The 25575-nt window shown below is 27.8% G+C and overlaps 1 protein-coding gene across 11 annotated transcripts in view; it reads right to left on the reverse strand.

Annotated features, from left to right (window-relative positions):
- Window positions 1-25575, reverse strand: part of trio (trio Rho guanine nucleotide exchange factor) — a 1562448-nt gene that overhangs the window by 757910 nt on the left and 778963 nt on the right. For 9 of the 11 annotated variants that reach the window (XM_075373360.1, XM_075373356.1, XM_075373359.1 and 6 more), the window contains 3 exons: window positions 25382-25543; window positions 12731-12946; window positions 10153-10275 (listed from right to left, as the gene is read on the reverse strand). In XM_075373360.1, the coding sequence (XP_075229475.1) occupies window positions 10153-10275; window positions 12731-12946; window positions 25382-25543 (501 nt within the window). Of the gene's footprint in view, window positions 1-10152; window positions 10276-12730; window positions 12947-18465; window positions 18559-25381; window positions 25544-25575 lie in introns of all 11 variants that reach the window. The other 2 variants (XM_075373358.1, XM_075373361.1) reach the window with 2 other exon arrangements.

Here is a 25575-nt window from a genome sequence, read left to right on the forward strand (position 1 = left end):
AACACAGAAGAACAATTACAAATTGACTCAAAGTAATAGTATGGAGAAAGTAATAACAAACAAACATAAAAATAAATTACATTCAAACTATGAACAGAAGTGGCAATATTTTGAAGTAGTAGACAGATGTGATGAAAATATAAATTGTGAAAATTTTTTAAAAAATATTTGTAAACAAATTTTGGTCAGAAAAAATCCCAGAATTTTTCAATAAAAATTCATTAAACTTTTATAGTTGAGTTTAAGTAGTTCGTGTTATTTTACTCTCATATGTTGTATATTTATATGTTGGGATAGTGAGAAATTAAAAAAATGTAGTCACATAGATATTTTTAGATCTGCAACATGTACAAAGTACTCAACTACACAATAAATAATATCTGATTATCATTATTAGAGTTAAGAACTTCTTATCACACTACATTCTAAATAATTGAGTTTAGAAAACAATTTGAAATTTTCAATGAAGAGAAACAGTTTTTATAATAAAAAGATTGGAACATCAAAGTAATGCATTTTGACTTATTAATAAATGTAAAAAATTAAATACTTTACAGAGAATGGAACCTAGAATTATATAAAATCCCAAAGATTTCCAAATGGTGAATTGCCAAAATAAAAAAAAGCTTAATAATTTCATATTAGAAAATCTAAAACTTTACAAGTACACATAGGTGAAGTATTATAGTAAATAATGAATGAAAAAACAAACAAATATAAAATTCATTAAGATATCCGGATGCAAAATTAATAATTAATAAATAATTTATAATGGAACAAAAAAATTTTAAATGAGGGAAAATGAAAGATTCAATGTTTTGATATTGAAATGCAGTTAGGTGTAGCTAATAGCAGAACACAAGACTCTTTTATTGATCCAATTAACCGAACATAACTGAACCAAATAGAAATAAGGACCAACTCTTATTATGGAAATAAATAAGTACTTCTATGGTAATATTTTTTTTTACTAATTAGATTTGGTATAGTTATTCTTTTTATGGTTTAGTTCATCATAAAAAAAGGTATTTAATGAACTCTTCTGCCAGTCATCATGTATAATAGAATCTTAATTAAAAATAATTTCCTTTACATTCCAATTAAAAACAACACAAAAAATAGTGTTAGAAAGAAAAGGAAATTAGAGAAATAATATAATTTCAAAATAAATTTTTTTACAAAAATGAAACTGACTAAAATAAAGGCACATACATTAGAAATCAAAACAAAATGTTTTCAACTTTTTACAGATTATTAAAAATAAACACCATAAAACAATTACCAAAAAATTACTAACTCTTGGTCTGGTACCAACTTCAGAAATTCAAAATTTAACATTTGTTAAGTACTATGTTTTAATTTTTAGTCAAATTTTATTTTAAATCAGGTTAATTTTTTCTTAAATTTTTTTGTATTTTAATTTTTTCTTTATTTTACACTGTTTACTCTATTTCATAAATAATATAGAAAAGTTCACAAAAAAATAGTGCTTAAATGAATAACAACTGATCACAAGATATTTGTAAAAGATAAATCTTTTTATTGTATGTTTAAAAATTATTCTAGTTTTCTAACCTGTGCATTGCAATCTGTTGAACTAGTGAACAATAAATAAGCAACTTCCACAGCCCAATGAGATGAGGATGATATTTATGACATGTAAATGAGGTGTAGTCTTGTACAGACTCAAGCCGACCATTCTTGAGACGTGTGGTTAAGTGAACCTCAACCACCAAAGTACACTGATATCCATTGTCTAGTATTTAAATTCATATAAAAGCAACTAATTTTAACAGGATTTGAATCTCAAACTTTCAACTTTGCAAATCAGATATTAAGCAACTTTTTAAAAACAACAGTACTTTTTTTTAAATGTACAGAAACAACATAAAGAAACTGCTACTAAGTGGAAATTAGCTTTTGGAATGTGATATTATTTTTTTGCTCTAAGTTGTTCAACAAATTTTCTTGAATTCTTGCATTAAAATACTTACAATAACAAAGTGATGTAGGCTATCACAATGAAAAAAAATTCAATCATTAACAAAAAAATAGATAAAAATCATTATAAAAGATCCAATACTCAGCAATGATGAAAAAACTTCAAAATGTTCATAAAATAACTGTTCACGAAAAATGGATTTTCTCTCTATTTCTTTATTGTAAGTCATTTCATTTACAATAGGGACTATAAGAGAAATTCCCTTCCAAATAAAAAAAAATCATCAAAATCAGGCCATCTGCCGAAAAGTAAGTTTGAACATGAGACAATGATTTCATTTAATTTAATTTTGTTTCTTCTTTTGGAAGCAAATCTTACAGATTTTGATGAAAAAATTTGGTGGGGTAATTTAAACCTATTGGAAATAGAATCCTAATGTTTTTCAAATGAATCAGCTCACAGGAACCGAGTTAGAGACAAAAAATTAGGTTTTTGAGTACATTTTCAGCTTTTTTCATTTTACTGGGCGCAACTTTTAATTAATTTTTATGAAACTTAGTAAGGTGATGTAAACCTAGTAGAAATAGAACCCTATTGATTTTCAGGAGAATTAGTTCAAAGGAATCGGAGTTAAAGGCAAAAAACTGGATTTTTGAGGTAAGTTTTCAAGGTTAATAAAACCAGAAATCCACCTTAAATAACAGACTTTCTGCATAAAAACATGAGGGTTATATTTTTAATTTAAATATATATATTTAAAAAAAAATTATAATGTGACTTTGTATGTTTAGTTTTGCCCAATTCATTCCATACCACTCAAAAGAGATGTCTTGATAATTTTTTTTTTATGAAACCGATATAAAATAGCCCAAGTTGATCATAACAACCTCATTCAGAAACTTTTATAAACATTTTATTGACAATTCATGCCCAAAGATAAGATAAATAAATAAGGTAGGGGGGTACAGACTGACAAACAGATTAGATCCAAAATCTTTAATATATAAGCCTTAAAAAGAAAATCAGATCCTTTCAACTTTATAGATAATTACATTGCTACAGATAATCAGTTGGGACTGCAGTTGTGACCTCCCACAGACACATGACTATAAGAAAGGAAAGTTTCCCTCCCAGCATTGCTCTTCTTAGTGCTTCCCTTTTAATTTCCTTTCTGATTAAATCACAAATTATATTCTCTATGAGTATCTGATCTCTCACTGGGATTAGCAATTTTACTCAATAGTTTACAATGACTACAATGTGTAATTAGTAAAAATAACGAAAAGATAAAAGTTACTAGGCCAGAAAAGCTAACATTTAAAAATTAAGGTGTAATAGCTATATGCTGGTATTTAATATAATAAGTTTGCATTATGAAATAACTAGTGTCTACCAAAGTTGAGAGATCAAAAGAAGTAAAAATATGATAAATATCTATTTCAAAGAATTAAAATTATGAAGTGAATGCATCAAAATTATTTGTACTGAATAACCCCATTTGAATTCCGGAGGAATACCTGGAATGACGTTTTTCTTGCTTCTACTTAGATATTTTCAAATGGTTCAGAACCAAAATCAGTTCATTGTGACCTTTTTGGTAGGATGGTAGCATCACTGCCTTTCAGTGGAAGTTAAATATTATCAAAACATAAAAAATCCAAGAACAAGCAATAAAACAAAATTTATGAATTCATTTTACCTATGATTCTAATTATACAAATGGCATTAAAACTGATTTTTGCATTCAAATCCCTGCGTGGCTAGGCACTTTTTCATACTATAAAATTAATTTCTCATCATCCAAAAAAAGAAAAAGAAGTAGAGTGACTGTAACTTGGCGTAGGGCTATAGTTAAGGGAAAGGGAGTAAATAAATAAATGAACATTTTAAAATTTGTTGCTTAGTTGTAATGCTTCCCACCAAAAAAATTATAGATGAAATAAATTAATATACATCAATGAAAACTATCAGAATGGAATAAACTTAACACAGAATTACATAACAGTTATATATATATACATTATATAAATATTTTTACTTATATATGGATTTATATATATATTTATTATTTTACTGAAATTAATCTTTTTAAGATTCATATTATTCCTCTGTACTGTTCAATTATATTTTATATTATTTATGTACTGTTAAATTTTATTAAATAAACCACCTAGTATAGAATAATATTGAGATAAGACATATCCTACCTCAATTTTTCATGAAAGTACTTTAGTGGAATCCCACATTCTCAATCATGAACAATAACACCATCACAATAATTACATTTATTTTTTTTATAAATTCCATACAAATTATTTATTTTATTATTATAAATAAATAATATTTATAATTATTATTAGCTTGTTTTTTAAATATTTTATTATGTGGTAACCTAATAAGGTTTGTATGCTAATTTAAATATTTCCTTATTGTAAGTTTTAACAATATTTTCAATGATATTATTAGTGGATAAATATTTTATGTATATGTTTTCACTCTTTTGTGTTTTATTATAAATTGGCTGTAAGCTGTATATTTTGTAATTGTGTTATGATAATTGTTTTTTACAACTATTATTAATTAAAGTAGTAATATATCAATTTTTAACTGCAGTATGTTTATTTTATTATTTAACTTTTCTTTGTTATTAGTTGCGTATTTGTCTGATCTATCATATTTATATGTATTAATTCTATCAGACCAAGGGTGATTGTGATGGTATTTATATAGGAAAAACAAACAGATCCTTCTATAAAACTAGATTTCTTGAACATTATAGAAATTATAAAAGTAATAAAGTTGGTTTATCTAATATGATAGACCATCTAACAAACAATAAACATTATATTGCTGATAATAACACAAATTTACAAATATTAAAAATTAATAAAGATTAGATAAAGTTAAATATATTAGAAAAATATTATGTATATAAACACAAAAAAAATTTCAATTTGATAAACCATCAGGCAGTGTTTGAGGGAGACAGTCTAATATAAACTGAAACAGATAGCACAGATAGCAATTTTCATTATTTTAGTATTTTTTATCTTTAGATTTTTATTATACAATAATGGAATTATTTCAGTCATGACTGACGATGCGGATCCCACAAAAATACCTTCATGAAAAATTAAGGTAAGATAATACGTCGTATCTTATATTCTGTACTAGGTGGTCTAATAGATTTTATATATATATATATATATATAGATAGATATAATGTATCAATATACGTACATGTATAAATTAACTAACTGAAGTTCAGAAATATATATACATAAATATATATCTATACAGTAATAGTATTAGTATTATTATTAGTATTTTACGCAGTAATTACACACATAATTATTTAGTATAAGACTAAATAAATGAAGCAAAAGTAGATGAATTTGCCTCCAAATCTACTGTGAAGTTAATTATGAATAAGGGAATCATTAAAACAGCTATAAGTAAACCTAGAAATATACGTAACTAGAAAAAGATGTAAAAATACTTTAAAATGTTTGATTATAATCTTTTATCAAAACATTATGGACGTTTATTTCATTTTTATTAATTTAGTTGTAAAATTAAAACTATTTAAGAGAAAACAAAAAAACTATTTTTGACTAACAGGAGATTATAATCCCATTTATATATTTGAAGTGAATAAATAACTTAGTTTGAATCAGAACCAATAGACTATGTGTTTAATTAAAAATACAACTCATTCAGAAGTGATGCTTTAACAAACAGATATTCATTTTTATAATTGCAAATACAAAGAACATGCGAGAAGTTAGAGTAGTCAAAAAATTATTTTTTCGAAAAAATGAATGGAAGAAGGACAGGAAGTCTGAGAGGGAGATGGTTGACAATGTGGAGGAGGGTTGCAGAGAGTCAGGTAGTTTGGAGGGATGTATTACCAGAGACCAGGATCCAGGGTCCTCTACGGATTGCAGCACCAACTAGTAAGATAAAAATTTAATGATATAACCATTAAGTTAAATAACTTTGATGTTAGGTAAAAAATAAGACTATTTGTTCATTTATGTATTTTAAGTATTGTTTAGTTGATTGACATCAAGTTCCTTTAGGATATTTGGCCAAAAAAATACAACTATCCATCAGCTCCAGTATAAAAAACTCAGGATTAATGGATATGAAAAGATTTTATAGAACTAAACTTGTTCAGCAGTAAATTGAATGTTTTTTTTTAAATGTAATTAAATCTACTTAGATTTTTCTTTTAAACCTGTTTTTACCTCATTTTTTGGGTTGAGGCAGGAGTGACTTTGTGTGATTTTCATCCCTGAATGCCAAGCTGATGTCTATCCACGGTTTAGACCAAATATTTAGTTATCATATCTGCTGTTAGTTATCTTCTTTAATCATCATTTACATATATGTTGAATGTTCATAAGCAATACAAGCTCAAGAAAAATAAGAAACAGCAGAATAAGGAATAATATTAAGTAAAAATATTTAATAATAATGACAAGAAAAAAAGACACGGTCTAAAGCATTAGGAATTTACTGACCAGTTTTTATAATCAATAAAAAAAAAAGATTACTAACTGGCTTTTTCCAATAAAAATAAATTAGATAATATAAAATGATCAATTTATATTTACGTAACAGAATCTAACCTCATTTAAAAAAAAAAAAAAAAAAAAAAAAAAATTAACTAATCTTTTACCATATTTAAATTCCTTATGTTGTACTACAAGTATAAAAATATATGAGTATATATTTAAAACTTTCCATTCATACTTTTAAAATACAAATAATCTTTTAAAAAATGAAGACACATCTATAGTACTTATAGTAAATTGGGCTGTATAACAAATTTATTATATAATAAATCATTACACTTACATTTTTAATTGCTATCAATAGTACTTTACTCAGTTATCAAATCACTAAAAATATATGCAATAAATAAGATGTAAATATTCACAGCCTTCAGTTTATTTCCTTACATTTCTGCTTTATAAGATTAATATAGTTCTCTAAATCATTAGTAATATTGTGTTTAAAAAAAGAAAACTTAAGAAAATTGAAACATAACATAACCACACTAATAATTTTACATTAAAGGCTTAAAATACAGTGTTTCAAAATGAATATCAGTATTTACAGCTATGTAATATTTCTCAAGTTTCACATACATTGATTAATTATACATGAAATGAAAGAGCAACACAGTTTTAGCTGTACACAAGCTCATAAATTGTTTCCTGTACCTTCCTTAAAAGAGCTAGTACAAAGATGGCGACCCCGCCTACTTTGCAGTTTGCAAAGTATAAATCTGTAACTATTGTTCAACACGTGTTGTCATTGAAATTCCGTTGTGATTCCCTAAGTGACAATAACATTCGTAGATGGTATAAATAATTTAAAACCGCTGGCTGTATTTGTAAAGGGAAGAGTACAAGACGACCAAGTGTGTCTGAAAACAATGTTGAACATGTAAGAGAGTTTTGTGCGTAGTCCTAAGAAGTCTTTCCTCCACTGCAGAACCTCACAGAACCTGCACAACTACAGAACTTTGGCAACAAGATGATACGCCTACTTAATGACATAATGCTGTACCTGACTGGTTGAATGAAATTCTCCCAGACCACTGGACTGGTCGTTGGGGACCAGATGACAGGGTTTGTTTGCTGTGGCCTCCACATTCGCCCGATCTACAGACATATTGATTCGAGACATTGTGGTGACTTCCTGTATATCTCTCTTTGACAGAATGACTATAAAAGGAATGATTTTTTTTTGACATGAGATAGGTAAGAAGTGTAATTTAAAAATTTCTTTGCACATCACATTTTTTTTTTATAAATTACATATATTGCAATTTTAATTTAATATGATAAATATAGAAATCTGTAACCAAGAGGTATTTAAATAAAGCCTGATTTAATAAAATTGAAAATTGTACTATATTTTAGTTGAGTTACATTAATAATTTAGTATGTAGTTTGTCGTTCAACTAGTTAATTGCAAACAACTACAGTTACAAGTATTTAAAAATAAAAAAATAAATTTATTATTTTAGAGGAGGAGGAATATATAAGTTCATACCTAAGAGCCTCAATAAGTAATTACCTACAGGGTAGCGAGCTGCTGTCACCAGTAGAAGGAGGAGAAATACGTTTCCAAATGTATTTTAGCACAGATCCTTGGGGAACAAGGATCTGTGCTAAGCCCCTTCTTGTGAAACCTGGTTTTGATGGGGTCTTGAGGTTGGGCCTGGAGGGGGTGACATTCATCGCGTACACCAATAATTTGGTGATGCTCATTGATAGGTCCACAGAAAGTGGAGGAAAAGGTGGATAGGGCCATAAGACAGATAAGCATGTAATTGGCAACAAGGGGGTTATGACTTGCTCCACAAAAAACGCAATCTTACCTCAGGCCGAAGTAAGATTAGAAGAATTCAAGTTACGGTTGATGGGGTTAGACTAGAAACAATGCCTGGTTGCTGAGAAAGAGACCTGCCTGCTGAGGCAGGGCCTGGGAATAGCGTAGCCAGGCCCAGTGTCCCTGGACTTAGAGGCTAAAGGTAAAGGCAAGATGAAAGTGAGGAAAAGATCCGGACAGGTGAGCCAACCTGCCATGCCAGACGTACTGGTAGGTGGGGAGGCTCATTGAGTCGCAAGGACACTCCTCCTGGGGTAGGTAATACTTGATTGTTGAGCCGGCCAGGGTAGCAAAACAAAAAAAAAACCTGGATTTAATCAAATTTAAAAAGTTAATAAACACTTATAAAAGTAGGAGATTAGACAGAAAATAATAGACAACTCTCTATCTGGTTTCACAAAAAACATTTTTTACATAAACAGATAAAAACAAAATATTATGTAACTGATGATTTAAAGTAAGTTTATAAAACAGTATCTTACATGTCCTATATTATAAAATTTGTAAATATAAAATATGTTTCTATGTTATAAAATAATTTTTACTTTCTCATCAAGATATAGCTCTAGAAGGAAAAGTAATGTAATTGGTCCAATTTCAGTATATGAAGTTTTCAACAGATCTTGTCATTTTGACACATAAGAAACCCAAAAAACTGGATGGAAATTTTCCAGATCTTAATGTTCATATGTTCGTATGTGTGTTTGTGTTCAGTGTTGGCCTTTAAATCACTTTATATCTCCAGAACAACTGGATCGATTTTGACCCCAAGTTTGGTCAGATTACTTATATACATGGGGCATTGATCCCATTAAATTTTCAACTTAAAAGATCAAGGGGATGAGGCTGTAGAGCAAGGTTACCCTCAGTACCTCAAGATTTCGCTCAATTAAGGTTATATTTTTCTTAGGCACACTTGTTAACAATTAAAAAATAACAATATTTACAAATTTTTTTTTGTAAAATCACATCCCCACCTCAAAAATTAATTGTGGCTAAGTGAGCATACTGCATCAGTAGTACTCCCTGTCACCAAAACTAGTGCTAGTGTCACATCTTGGAATTTTCCTTTTTCCGTGTGGGAAATTCCTTTTTCCCTCATCCTCTTGGACCAGAAAACTTGCAATTATACCAATCTACCAACTGTACAAGTGAAATTTGTTCTATATAAGTGGTGAAATTACATTAGTTTAGTTAATGCTGACTGTCGTCGCTATGAATGCCACACCCGTGCGAATTAAACAGAGTATGTGCGCACACTTTAGTTAGAATCATTGAATTACATAATCAAAAAAATATTGTATTTAAATAAAATGATAAATATTTTTAATTAAGTTGTGTGTGTAAGTCATGGTGCCTATAACCCACAGTTGTAGGATTTTCCCTGAATGTGGCTTAGTCGTGTGATGGGAAAGTCCTACAACTGAGTTGTCAGCTTTTTTGATACGTTTTCTTTATGATGACTCAACTGGAAAAATTAAACTTGTTAGTTGGAGAAGAAGTTAAAATTTATTAAATTATTTTTGGAAAACAATTTAAATATGGACAAATTAATTTGATTACAATTCAATTAAAAAAATTTAAACAAGATATTATGATCACTATACCTCTCCTGCTAATTAAACCAATCCTTTAAAATTGTCAACATGTTAACAATTTCTCTAAAACTGCCACTGTATAAGAGGTTTTATTTATTTTAAAATTTGTACGCAAGAAAAGCATAACGAGTCCATCAACAGTAATAGTAATAATTATAACAACAAAATAATAATAATAAAAAGAATGCTGATTATCAATTTTACCTGTGCAACATTTTCAAAATGTTCATGACTCTTCTGATACACTCGTGCCTTTTGTAAATTACGTCCAACTCCAGTATTCTTCCTTAAAAAGACTTCACCATGATTGGCTAACCAATCTAAAACCTGAAAAAATTTCTTTCATCAATTTTTTGTAGTAGTAAAAAGTAGGAGTTTCATAAATTAGCAAAAATTATAGGCGATTAAGCCTATGTAGGTCTCCAACATAGGCCAGAAGGTTACCCTAGACAGACCTCAGCTAATATTTGTTACAAATCACCAGCAAAAGTTTACAAGCCAACCTTACTCTGAAAGAGTCACTCGTTATCAGCCATATCAGTCCACTAATGAGTAATCAGCTACAGAGACCTGACTCAGGATGGAATCAAGTCCCAATGGAATCTGACTGAGTAGTATGGAAACCCTAGACTAGCCTGTGGAGGCACAAGTTCAGTCAGAAGTCTGCCCAGGATTGGAAATTGCAACCTTCCTATCATCCACCTTGATTAATACAGGCTACCATTTTAATTATTAAAATTATTTATATAGCAATTTTTAGAATAACTAGACTAATGACTAATTCAGTCAAAAACTCAGGTGATTTTGAACACAATTTAAATTTCAAATCTTTAGATTTTAAAGGAACTTTCTTCCTTGGTAATTTAAATCTAATTAGGTCAGATTAATAACATTATCATGTAATAAAAATAGGTATTACCAATTTTTTTTTAGGCATTGGAAGATTGGCAAATTAATCATTCTATGACTATCTGTTTGGCAGCTTATTATAAAGAATTACTTTGTAATATTATTAAATAATAAATATAAATCAATAATTATTACTCAAGTATTATGTATAGTAAATTATAGAGTAATTTAATTTCAGTTTTCTTTTTTGTTTTCAATCTTTTTATTTACATCAATAAGCTATAAAAGAAAGTGAGGAATTCACGTTATGTTAATGTTTTCCTTGATTTTCGTACCTTACAATTTTAGAAATTAAGTATATGTAATTGAAACTTGAGTCTAGAAATCTATATATATAAAGGCAAAGTTCATATGTGTGTCCAGTATAGACCAAAAAACTATTGGACCGATTTACGTGCTGTTTTTTACAAAATGGTCCATGTTGTTTGGAGAAGGTTAAAGCTATTGAAATCCTCAATCTGACCAATAGAAAGAAAGTTAGGGGTATTTTGAACTGATTACTGTGTTTAAAGAGTAGTTTGAATTAAATCCGATACGTAGTGCTGTTGTTTTGACAACTGGATTTATTTAAAATCTAACTTCTATAAAGTGAAAAGTTAGATTTTGTGATGTTCCATTAATGTTCAGTGTTTTAATGTTTTATCAAACTTTCAATTGTGTTCATTTAATCTATATATTACTCAAATGTAACAATAGCAAAGCATTGCTGTGTCAGCTAGTTATTAATAATTTTCAGAATGTTACACTAAATTCAATTCATTGTTATAATTACATGTAATTAATTACATTTTTAATGTATTTTTATCTAATGTTTTAGTTTGTGAATCCATTTTTTTTATAAATGGAACTGCCACTAAATTCTTGCTGAACATAAGTTCAAAGAATTCTGAGGGCATTTATTAGTCACTAAGCAATCACTGCTGCCTAATAAAACAAAAAAAAACGTATAATTTCATACAGTTGACACTAAACAAAAAATTAGAGAAGTGAGACAGTATTTTCCTGCTCTTCTATTCATAATAGTTTATGGTATTCACTGTCACAACTCAATACTTCATACATTTTATTATGTCTAAAATGTTTAATAACGGTTTTAAGAATTGAGTGCAAATTATTCAAAAAATGATTATAAAATTAGAAGACATTATGACACAATATGGAATGAATATGAATGCTAAGAAAATAAAAGTAATAAGCATCAGAATCAACTAATAGATAAACAAGGACAGCAATAAGCTAATCAATGCCTATGTGCAAGAATAAGAAATTGAAAACAGTATTGATGTTTAGGTAAAATGTTAACAAAAGATTGCAAAAGGGAAAATAAAACAAACTTAAATAGCAATGGCTAGGAGAGTATTTAATATAAAGAAATAGTTACTAATAAAATGAAATAACTTTTGAAGAAGTGCTTCCTGAAGTGTAACATTTAGAGCATACTTCTGTACACTTCAACTATACTGAAATATGAACAATAAGAAAAAGGAGAAAAGAAAATTGAAGGTAATTGAAATGTAGGTATGGAGGAAAGTAGAGTAAATGAAATGGAATAGAAGCTTATTAAAAACAATCCAGAATAAGAAATGTTATCCCCTTACATTTTTTAATGTACTGTATTGTTAATAATATTTTCATCATCTGTACACCTTGTACCAGTTTATGTTGAATTTGTAAAACTGTATAGCACCTCCAACTATGTAAATAACAGGAGTGTAAATAAAATGTTCAATCAAAATTTGAATTATATTCACCCATTTTATTAAAAGATTTAAGAAAAAAAAACACTCATAAATATTTCTAAATTATATGTTGTATTTTTTTTTTTATAATGTAGTAAAACAAAAAAAAATTCTTAAAATAAACAACTACTAACTTGTTTAACATCTTCTTGAAACAGACGAAGTGCTAATCTTTGATGTAATTTAATTTTTTTGGAATGCCAACGATGTTCAAGATTACGATGATGATTTAATATCTGGTGAATTACAGCTAAAACATGACTAGCACCTTCTGAATAATCAGCAGCAGGATTCCCAGCCTGCCGGGAACTGCTCACTCCAACAGAACTTTCTGACCCACTACCTTCAGTCTGTATTAAAACAAAAAATTAAATATTAAAATAAGGAAAAATTATAAATGAAATGTTTACAAAATATTTAGTATTTAAAATTAAATAAAAATTAAGAAAACAACATTTTTATTTAAGTTCTTTTTGAAGTTGTATTCAATTAGGTTTTGATACTATCCTGGGGAGGGTGGTAAATAATTAAAGTTCTTAAAAAATATATTTTGCACACCAATTTTTCACATTTTATTATAAATCATTTCATTTAAATGTATCCTATCAAGTAAAGTCCATTTATCTGCAGTAACGTGAATCAATCCAATCAAGGTTGGTTTTCCAAGCTGAAAAAGCTTGATATAAACTTAAATAAATATAAATACAAAAGTAAACTTATTGATGCAATTTAAAATTATAAAACATCATAAAAAATAAAAATGATATATGAAATCTAAATAGTACTTTCATACTATAATAAAATCCCATTTATTTGTGCCCAATGCATCTAGATCGATTCAGTTTTTTTGTTTTGTTTATGGTTAATTCGTGATATAAGCTTGAATATGGTGGGAATACGGAATGGAAATTTTGTAGCATATGAAAAATGCCATATTTGACTGGGAAACGTTGGATCTTCCAGAAGAAAGGATAAGATCCTACCATTTTGTTACAGAGAATGGTGTATAAAAATTTTATATATATATAATAACTATGTATGATAGTTATTGCAATACTTTTTCATTCTCATGACTGAACAAATATTTGTTCTGAATTTTTTAAATGTTTTTAATTTTATTAATGACAATTTTTACGAAATAAAAGTAAAAAGATAAAATTTAATCTGTAAATGTAAACTGATGAATTATTAAAAAATATCACTGAAGATGGACTTAGGCCCAAAAATGTTTTGAACATAAAAAAGTAAAGGTAAGAGTTCTCTAATTCTGTACTTCACAGAGGCTGAAAAAATATTATATTATACATAGTTATTTAACATATAGAAAAAAAAGTAAAAAAATGGACTACAAAAAATTTAATCTAAATAAATTAATATGTATACACACATATATATATATAATTTTTTAACTTGTTTATATTATTTATTTTTTCTTTTACAAAACTTCAGAACACTATTTCTTTCATAATTTTCAACAGATTTTTACTTTCTTAGCTAAATAACTATGCAGTATACTGTATAATAGAGAAAGTAATGGAGTGAAATTTTGCATGTCCAGGTTTTTGCAGATCTTGGTATTTCATAATCCACTCAAACAAACAAACATAATCTCAGCGTGAAAAATTCCAGAAGGATGTATGTGCATTTATACATACATAAGTATACTGGTCTGTTTTGTTTTATTGACATCTACAGATTGGATAGCTGATTTTAATGAAATTTTTATGATTTCTGAATACAAATCACTGATGTCATTTAATTTCGATTGCAGCTGGTCAGGGGATAATTAGATACAATCACCATGAGTCCTGTATCTCATGGTGATACAGGACTTGATACTTGATTCTTGATACTCCAAGAATACAATAAATTGTTTATATCATTTTCTGCTCGTATATTTACATACTTTAATGTTCACTTACCCTTCCTCTAAATAGTAATCTTTTCGAGGGAAAAGCCCTCGGTAGCCAGAACTGCATAATTTTTCTGACAAAGCCATAAGCCATTAGTCATTAGGCATGCAACTCATAATTTCTTAACAAAACTACTCAGAAACAAATATTTTCTTACAATAAATAAGTTTTCCTAACAGAGAGTCAAATAACAGTAACAATTTTAACAGTCCCAGCGATCACTGTAATTTTTATTGCAATTTTATCAATTACTATTAAAAGTAAATTATTTCACAGAAGTACTGATGTTTTTTTTTTTGTTTGTGGGCGAAAAAACGCCTGGACGTTATCATCGCCTGGAATATTATTAATAAAAGGGTAAAATAACTCCAAAATAATAAAGTGTATAAGGTATAAATGTAATATTAATCATACAATAAAAATTTATTAAAACAAGCCAAGAAGGCAAAATAAAACTCAAAACTAATACAGACGAGGTTGATAAAATATAAAAGTTAAAATAATAAGTACTGATGTGTATGTCATGTAGACACACGGCATAATCACAAAATATTTTTAATATGTTTCAATTTTTTTGTTTTTTCTAAGGAATAAAAAAAATACCAATTTTATTTAATTTCAACCATTTGGTAAAGTTTGATTTCAGTGGAATCATATAGCAAAAGAAACCACAAGTTTCCATTGAGACCTTAAATTAATTTATAAATATAAGTATAATCGTTCATATAAACTAATTAATGAAATTAATTTAATTTAAACTAGAATATTAATCACAATATCATGCTGTAAGGAAAGAAAATTAGATTTTTAGAGTAAAGTAACTAAATGGTAATTTCATATATTCTTAGTAACAACAGGCTGATGTCCTATTATAATAAATTAACTTAAATACTGAATTAATTAATCCTGCAATGTACAATTCTTAGAATAATTTTTATTTTACAAAATTTTTACAAGCAAAATAAAATCAGTCTTTTTTTTCTTGTCAGTTATATGCAGTAATGTGTTAGCAAACCATGTTTCAATCTAGTCACAAATCAACATGCAAAAGAAATGTTAAAACAAATTACCCATAGGACTATAAGTAGTTAAAGTATAAAATAAATAATTACAACAAATAAATCTCACATTAGTAGCTTGAGGAACTAATGAAGAAACTACAGGATAAGGAAAAAAGATTATCTGTCTGTACAATTTTTTACACTTCACATAAGTTCCTATGGAATTCATTTATCTGATATAAAAGATAAATTTGTAAATTACGTTTCTTATAGATTGAGGTCTATTTACAGAATCACAATTTTGAATGGTTATCATATTCAAGGTTTATTAATAAAAAACAATATCATATCAAAGTTATACTTGAACAAAAAAGTAGAAGTAAAATTTGCATTCTCCAGGTGAGACTAAATTAACAACTCCTCTTAATGGTATTAGTTCAAAAACTAATTAACTACATCTTTTTGTCAATAACAATGGAAATGATTTGATTTATTTCTCAAATTCAGTCTAATGAAATAAATAAACCCAACCTTAATTATCATAAATTCATATGAGAGTCATTCCTTGGCATTTCTAATCCTTCATACTCACATTTACTGCTATATTAATTACTCTGAATGCTATAATCTATGACTGCTCAACCTAGTTCTTTTTGAGACATTCTACAAGTACCTTTTCACCAAAATTTAAAGAAGCCTTTACTTTTAACCAGTGGCGGCTCATGTATAGGCAATGTGGAACTGCAGCACCCGCTGCAGTTCCACATAATGTTTGATAATATTTAATATAAAGAGTCCTTTTTTCTTTAATTCTTTCTTTATACTTGTACAATATATAATCCTTAAGCTTAATGTCAGCAGCCATCTCTCAGTTTATGAAAAAAATACAAAAACTGTGTGCTTCACAGTTCCAGCAGCATGGTGTTTGGCTGTTGTGCACATGTGCACATAGGAAACTGCATGTGAGGCTGTGAAGGAGAGACAGCACTGTTGCTCCCGCAGTGCTGACCCTGGCATGCTGATAGAAGTAGTTATTTTTTTACTCTTGTGTGTATGGAATATTCCTTGTTCATTCCCTTTTCCAGTTTAGTTGATGGAAGGAACATGAAAGTGGTTTAGTTGTTGTCAGTAGTGATCAGAAGATGGCGGAAAGTAAGGGCTCTTTGATTGCCAAAACTGTCCAAAAATATGCTGGAAAGGTGAAAGAGAAGGTAATTAATTAGTAAAAACTAATTATGTATTTGTTTCTGTGTACATAGAAATGTAAATTAAGCACCATTGGACTAGTGTTTTTAAGCGCATATTTTATTAAGTTTTTATGTAATAATGCTAAAAAAATATTATCTGTATTGACATTTTATTATTTATTCGGTTAAACCAAATATGGTTTTTAAGCACAACGTTCTTAAAAACCACGTACCATATTCTTGAATGTGATAAATTGTAGAATTAGATTATTATCCTGCTTCCAGTTATTCTAGTTGATTCTTTTTTTGGGTTCTTTTATTTTACAGAAAACTTTAACCATGGCCTTGAAAAGGCCCAGAAAAAATTTTCTGGAGCAGCACCTCACCACTAACTTTAGCTATGAGCCACCACTGCCTTTAACTAAACTCATTTGGTTCTCAATGTTATCCAGGAACATATTTTAAAACCTCAATTATTCACTTCCTGGTTTTTCTATTTTCCATGTTTTACTGGTATGAAAAGCTGCCATCTGTATATATATACTCTAAGTTATATTCTCTTCTTGTAGTAATCAATCCTAGGATTGGTTTGCAGCAGTCTTCTTCCTCCTGGCAGTTCTATCAAATGCTAATTTCTTTGTTTCCATGTATGTTTTACAACCAACATCCTGTACGGTATGTTCAATATACCCTAGTCTTGGTCTTCCTCTTGCACTGTTTTCCTTATTATGTTGTGCAAAAAATTGTTATGCCACAGTACAGATCTCCACTGCTCCTTTAATAAGCTCTGTAAACATGGCATCTCATCAATCCTTTGTAACGTTTTTTTACTGATTATTTTCACCTTCCATGTAATGCATCCGTCGGTAGCATTACTGCTTAAATGCATCTATTCTCTTTTCCCTTTTGCCTCTTATGGTTCATGCTTCACTGCAATAAACAGTGCAGCATGAATGTCCTCATCAATTCTTTTCTCAATTTTATATTTATATTGTTTGAGGCAAAGTTTGTAGTATTGTTTGAATTATATTACTAGTTGATTTATCTCTTATTTATTCTTAGTTCATAGATGTTTTTAAAATAAATCTCATTTTTACGTGAAAGTTATCTTCTTGTGTTAGTCTATGTTTGATGACTTCCTTATTTTATCAATATCTTTCAGTCTTTATAATCTAAATAACAAAATTATTTAACATATAATATATATATTTTTCTCTAATTTAATTTTTTCTTCCTTTTGTAACATTACATAGTTTATTTCTATTAACAAAAAAATTGCACATATTTTTTAATAATGAATGAACAATCAAAACTTATATACAATTAATTATGATGGAGCTCAAGAAAATATGTTAATGTAATTAACATGTAAATGTAAATTATTTAAATAATAAAAATATCTGGTCAAATATTAAATATTTTATCTAGTGTTTCACCAAAGAATGACATGATCCTAATATCTTTCTTTTACCTCCTCAGACTGATTGGAGTAACTCGATAATTTTCTCTTCAAGCTCCATGCAATAAACATACAGGTTAAAAGAATGAAGGCCATGCCTATTCTGATTCTTTTTCAACTAAGCCTTGTCTTCTCTTGTTTTATATTTATGTCATTACTACCCGATTTTTGTACTATAAATGTATTAAGCTATGTTATTTTTAAATTAACATAAATTAGCAGAGTTTAAATATTAAATTATAGAAACCACAAACAATAATATTATAATGAACAAAATAATGAATAACAATTATTTTAATAAATACTTACATGCTTACGAACAGGTTGTTCCATTACCGGCTGATTACAAACTTGAACTAAATGATCCAATTGGTATAATAACTTCTTACTTGTACTATGAACCTGCACCCATAACAAAAAAAACCACCACCAACCCATGTATATTCATTCAACCAAAATGCATACATAACCACAAGCAATAAACATAAAATTTATTAAAAATAAACAAAATTGCTTATTATAATGCAACAAAACTCATGCGTATGTTTTATCATTTTTATTACACTTTACGTTCTCCTCTCTAAGAGAAATATACTGGCTTTGGTTTAAGTAAAAGCTGCACTTTTTTGACCCTATACATTAATGCTGTAATTTAACATGCAGCTTTCATTAGCGTGCTAATACAAATTAATGTTGGCCATGCTAAAAATAAGAATTTAATAATTGCGCCCGTTGTAAAACAAAAACTATTAATTTACTAATAAAATACTTCAGAACACCTTTTTTAAAAGATTTAAAAAAAATATTTCTAGAAACAATTAAAAAATGTTAACACAAAACACAAATTTATTTTAATTATTTAAAAGATTCAGATTATAATGAAACATCAATCCTTTCAAGACCCATATCGCCTCTGGTAAAATAAATTAAAATATATAAAATTCAACTTAATCCACCCAAGTACAAATATAAGGCAACCCTTACCTTATTTGTATATTTATATAATTTTTCACTAAAGTACTTTCATGGAATCCCGCACCATGTCATGTATGATATTTATAAAATTACATATTAAACATAAAATTAAAGGATTCAAAGATTGAAATTGCGAATACATATACAAGAGTACATGAAGTCATTAAATAAAATATAAATAAACATTTAATAACATATATATGACTAGCTAAATACTACTAGTAATTGGCTAGTCATATACAAGTAATTAAAAGTTTGTTTTTATTTTACTTAATTACTTTACATATACAAGCAATTGAAATTTTAATCCTTTAATTTTATGCTTAATAAGTAATTCTATAAATATTTTATAAATATCATACACAACTGATGTGGGATTCCGCAAAAGTACTTTTACGAAAAATTATATAAATATACAAATTAGGTAAGAGTTGTCTTATAAATCTGTACTAGGGTGGATTAAGTTGAAGTATATATATTTGAATTTATATAAGAAACAACAACAAAAAATTATTAAAAAAAAGTTTTTATTTACAAAGGAATTATATTTAAGTATATTTATTTAATAAATACTTTATATTATAGCTTATAAATATATTATAAGTTTTATATCCTATTAGAACATATAAGAGATTTACTACTATTTCTCTTGTAACTTTCTTTGGGTCATCTATCAGTTCTAATTAATAAAAATTAGCTATTTTAGAAAGAAGTAAAGATAGAAATAATTTCATTGAAGTTATAGAAATGATGAAATTAAGATGTTTTAGCCAAATGAATAAGTTGAAGTGAACAAAATACAGAAAAAGATGCAAGAAAGAATAAAGAGGACAAGAAAAATTACATGGGGCAGACTAGTGATAAGATAAAGGGTGCAGGACCACTCACATGATAAATCCAGGTAATTTCATTTTAATTGATAAAAACATTTTATGTTACAAATATATATATATAAATATATATATGAGAGAAATACCTTCTCATTAAAGTAACTTATTAATGGACTTAAATTATTTATCATAATATTTTACTGTAGCCTCTACAGCATCATTAAATATCAGTATTTCATTTTAACCGCTCCACAGTCACAACTCAATTCATTGAATGTGATACTGTGTGTTGAATTCTGTAATTTTAATATCATTTTTATAGTTTTATGGAATAGTATTCAACCTACAATATTTTAGAAATATTTACTATCATTAATAAAATTTTACTGGGAAACAATTTTGTTGACATTTATACCTCCATCTCATTTGTAAATAGCTTTTAGCAAAGAGTAGGTGAGCTTTTTTAAATCTTATTTTCATATGTACTATTTTCATTGTACTAAAGAAACTGCAACAGCTAATATTTGTCACCTTAATGAATTAAACTCAAATTATTTAGTTGAATTTGATTCCAAAACCAATGTTAATGACAGTGACAGTAGAGCTGGGCATGTTATTTCAAACTAAACAGCCAGAAAGTTACCTTTGTCCTGATCTAAAATAGTTTCATTATATTAAGTAAGAACAGTAATAACACATAAATGAGGTGAATAAACAGCATAAATAAACATTAAATGGATTCTACTGTTGTAAATTAGAATCAAAAAGTGTCAAAAAGAAACAAAATTTAGTTTTTATTCATGTATAATATTACAAGCAAATAACAAATTTTATTTTTTTTACCACAAGTATAATTTTACATATTGTTTATTAAAACTAATTATATGAATATAATTAAAAAGACTATCAACCAAAGGATTTTTTTATCCAACAATGATTGATAATTAAAATTACTTTAAAAAATTAAAACATGAACTTTATTTAATTTCTTAATTAAAATAATGTTTTATGTTAGTAGTTATACCCTACTTAAAGATGAGAGGATATAAAGGATATATATAAGGAACAGTGGTAGTAGTAATTAAAAAAATATGAAAATATAGCTGGGATAAAATAATTTAAATTGTAAAATTACATAATATATGACAATAATTCTGATATATTTTGTTAGTTTGGAATGTAAGAAGTAATATTTTACTCCACTACACTGATAAAAGATGGAACTAAGTTTTGTAAAAGTTTACGGTTTTATTTTTGAAGTATAACACATACTTCCATAGGATGAACAATTAGTAATAATAATACAATTAAATTAATTAAACTTATGTCACAATTATTGAAATACAAGGTGTGATCAAAAACTAAAGAGATTCTTTTAATTCTCTATGGTGTCTTTTCCACTGAGTTTATCTTTTTCCCACAAGACAGCATCACTGTTAATTGGATAAATCAATATTTTCAGCCATATTAAATATGTAGTTAAATTTGGCAGATGACTAATTAGGTTGTCTCTATGATGAAAGAATGGCTTACTTTAAATTTTGATTCAAAATGGACAAAACTGCAGTTAAATGATGAAGATATTAGAGAAGGCTTTTGGCAAGGATCTTACTTCTACATTTTATGAGTGGTACAAATGGCAAATGGTTTCAAGAAGGCGGTGAAAAAAACTAAAGGGTTGTAGGTCCAAAAATATTAACAACTGATGAAAATATCAACAGAATAAAAGATATTGGTGATCAATAATTGTAGAATCACTACAGAGATATTAACAAACAGGTGGGAATCTCTTAAGATTCATGTAAAACAATTTTGACTGACATTTTGGGAATGAAATGAGTAGCAGCAAAGTTTTTTTCCAAAACTGATGGATTTTCAACAAAAATAACATTGTAAAAACGATGCAGAACAATTGTTAGCTAACATCATTGATGACTCATAATTATTCAAACATGTCATAACAGATGGCAAAATGTGGGTGTATGATTATGATATAGAAACAAAGGTCAATCGTCCTGATGTAAAGTTCTTGAAGTACCACTTCACAAAAGCTTTATGATAACTAAATTATATTTTTGAACTTTTTTTTCAATTATGTAGAGAAAATATATTTTATAATTTATTCATTAAAATTTAAAATACTTTAAATTTTATTAAACAAATATGCTACTCTCTCAAACCAAACTAATTTATTTTATTTTAGTTATATAAAAATTCCTAGTAAAAGTACTAGAGTATCTAAGCAATGCCAATTAGGTCTTAGAAGAGCAAAATCCTGTAATTAACCTCCCCATGGTAGGGAGGGGGCAACAATAATATGCAATACAGTTAGTTGTTATATATAAGTGGCTAACAAATAAAGGGACTAAACAGTGCTAGGATAAGGAGCTCCACCCCTAAAAGTGCCAACAGCTTTTTCAGAGGACAGATGAACAGTAGGGGTTTGGGGCACTCTATTGCACCAGGGGTGAGAAATCACCTCCAAAGGTAGAAGGAACTTTTATAGAAAGTCAATGGCATTAAGTTATAGAAGGCAAAGTAATACCACTATGATACTTTTTCCTAGTCAGGCAGTATGATGATGTCTTCTTTTGATAAATATTACGAAGGTAAAATGACTTCATATTAAGATCTCCAGGGAAGCAGCAGAAGGAGAGTCATTTAAAAGATAAAGCAGTGAGAATAGGTACATGGAATGTGAGGACATTAGAGATCAGGAAGTTGGAAAACTTGAAAAGAGAGATAAAAATAAATAAAATGACTATAGAAGGGATAAGCAAACTTAGACAGTAGGGAAGAGGAGAGTTGAGAAGTGAAGAAGTTACCTTATATTACTCAGGAATTGAAAAAGGAAAAAATAGAGTAGGAATAGCTGTAAATAATAATATGTTGCAAGAAGAGTACAAAAATTAATTTATCTGGATGGATAAAGTAATGGCTTTAAGGATTGGAACACTGCCAAAAGCTCTAGTAATAGTTCAGGTGTACATGCCAATGTCGTAGTATAATGATAAAGATATTGCAAAGATGTACAATAACATTGAGAAGTCATTAGAATATGTGTACAATTGCTGTAAAATAATTATGGGGGATTGGAATGTACTGATGGAAGAAAACAAAGATGGAAAAACAGTGGGTAAGTTTGGATTGGAAACACAAATGAAAGAGGAGAGACAGGTTGGTTAAATTTTGCCACGAGAAGGATTTGTTCATTAAGAAAATATGTTTAAAAAATGTTTTTTAAGAATCATAAACTGAAGGATATACTTCGACAAGACGAAAGATGCATCTTGCTTTTAGACAGATTATTTTTTGGTTGATAATTGATACAGGAATGCTGTTATGAAGGCAAATGGGCAAAATACAAAAAGAAAAGGTAAAAGAAGGAAGAGGCTGAAGTTAATAAATGACATAAAGGGTAGTGAAGGTTATGATACAACGATAAAGGGAAAGTAAAACATGGAGATAACAGTAGTGCCAGGGATCTGCCAACAGGCAGAACACCGCATAATGATTACATAACAACTTTTCCTTTTTGCTTTTGTCTCGATATATATTATTGTATAGTAAAAAATACCTAGTAATTTAATTTAAATTATTCTTTCATAATTAATTAAATGGTCTTCAAATTTATTTCAATTATCATTTTTACAAGAACTTTTATACGATGTAACATCTGAAAAGTTTCATGCAATTTTATACTTTCACAAATAGTCTGGTTTAAAATCACTTTAATTAGAACAATTTTTAAAATAATTTTTTTTTTGGGATCCAGGTGTTGCCAGGTGGTCGGCTACTAAAAAGTATAGATTTTCAAATGAATTTTGAAGTGCAGCTTGTATTTGAAACAATATGATAATATAATAAATAAATTTATAGTCCAATTAAATTACTTTAAATATAATAAACTGCTTTAGTACTTTGAGATGAAACAAAATTTCAGAATTTTATAAAATCTCTAAGTATAATGCATTGTCTACATGTCGATCTACATATCTATTAATTATCTCTATGCACATAAACTTATATGGATGAGTTTCATTACAAATAAAAGTCTGAAAAAAAAAATTTGTAAGATTATATAAATTAAACTGAAAATATACCAATTATCTATTAACTGATATTTATCCCATCTGAAATATACAATTAATTACAAAAAATACATGAAATAAGATAATATATAACCATAAACCAAACTCCCACCATTAATGACAGATTTTTCATTAATGTAATATGAGTGCATATGTTTCAAAACAAATTGCACATATTTGCAAAATCATGTTATCATTATACTGCTATGCTCTTTGAGAACAAAGCACATTGATATCTTCAATATGGTTCTCCTAGGTCATTCGATCTCAAAGTGGGCGATAATGCCCCCTTATGGATGCTGGAGGCCTTCAGGGGGGCAGTAGAAGGCCCACAGAAATTTGGAGGCATTCAGGCAGTCTAAAAAGGCAATGACTGATTAAAAAAAAAGTAAAAAATTATGTTTTCCTGAAATTTTAAACTAAAATGTAATTTTCAACACAGAAATAGGATACACCATATTTAAAAACAATAAGATGTCCTCTTAAAAACAGCAATTGCAATAATTATTTTTAACAGATCCTAAATTTAAAATTTTGGGGGATGCTAAAATATTTCAATGGAAATATTGGCAATGGAAAATCAAATGCAAATTGGACAATGGAAAATTTGCATGAAGAGTTTTAGGGATAGATGAGGGGTGTATATTGAAGGGGATAATAACTAAATATGTATAAATTTAAAATAAAATATTTTACAGCATTAGTCTCATTATTTTTGATAGCCACACCTTGTATTATAACAATACATTAACAAAATTAATGCTAACAAATTTTTTTAATAATCTTTGTAAAATCCTATTTACATCATTTAAAAGCTTTATTGTAATGCCCTCTGGATGTGTAAATTGGCAAATTATACTTCAATATGTTTGCTAAATCTTTTTGAAACAAATAAAAGAATTACTGATATATAATAAAAAGAAACAGGGATACATCTGCTTTAATCAGGACTATTTTGAATAATAAAATTATTTTTATAATTGTTGCTCAGCCTCTTAGTGCTATGATAGTAATAAATAGCTAAAAACAAATATAGCTAAATAAATAGCTATGTAGATAAAAGCATATGTACAGAAAATATGAAGTACTTTCTATTGTTTAAACAAAATCACATTATACAGATTAAATGCATATACAAACAATTCCTTAGCTTTTTAAGAGGGGAGAATTAAAAATGATGAAACATATACACTCATAACAAGATATTAAAGTAAATAATCATCAATAACATGAAATGATTATAACCAAAATAGCACCAAACCAAAAAAACCATGATATCGGATGCAATGCGATGCAATAAAAAAAAAAAAACAAAGAAAAGTGACGCACTCCATTCATGATGTATTCATGGTGTGGTGTTGTTTTACCATTGCTACTGGCATTACCATTATAGTGGATATGTGGTGGTCGACTAGGTGGTTGTGGAAAGCTTAGACACACTTGTACAAGCAGGTCTAATCCATTCAATAATGACTGGTATGCATTGTATACCTGTAATATTTTGTCATTAAAATTTTTAATGA

Source organism: Lycorma delicatula, chromosome 8, assembly GCF_047948215.1.
Source record: "Lycorma delicatula isolate Av1 chromosome 8, ASM4794821v1, whole genome shotgun sequence".
NCBI classification, from domain to species: domain Eukaryota; kingdom Metazoa; phylum Arthropoda; class Insecta; order Hemiptera; family Fulgoridae; genus Lycorma; species Lycorma delicatula.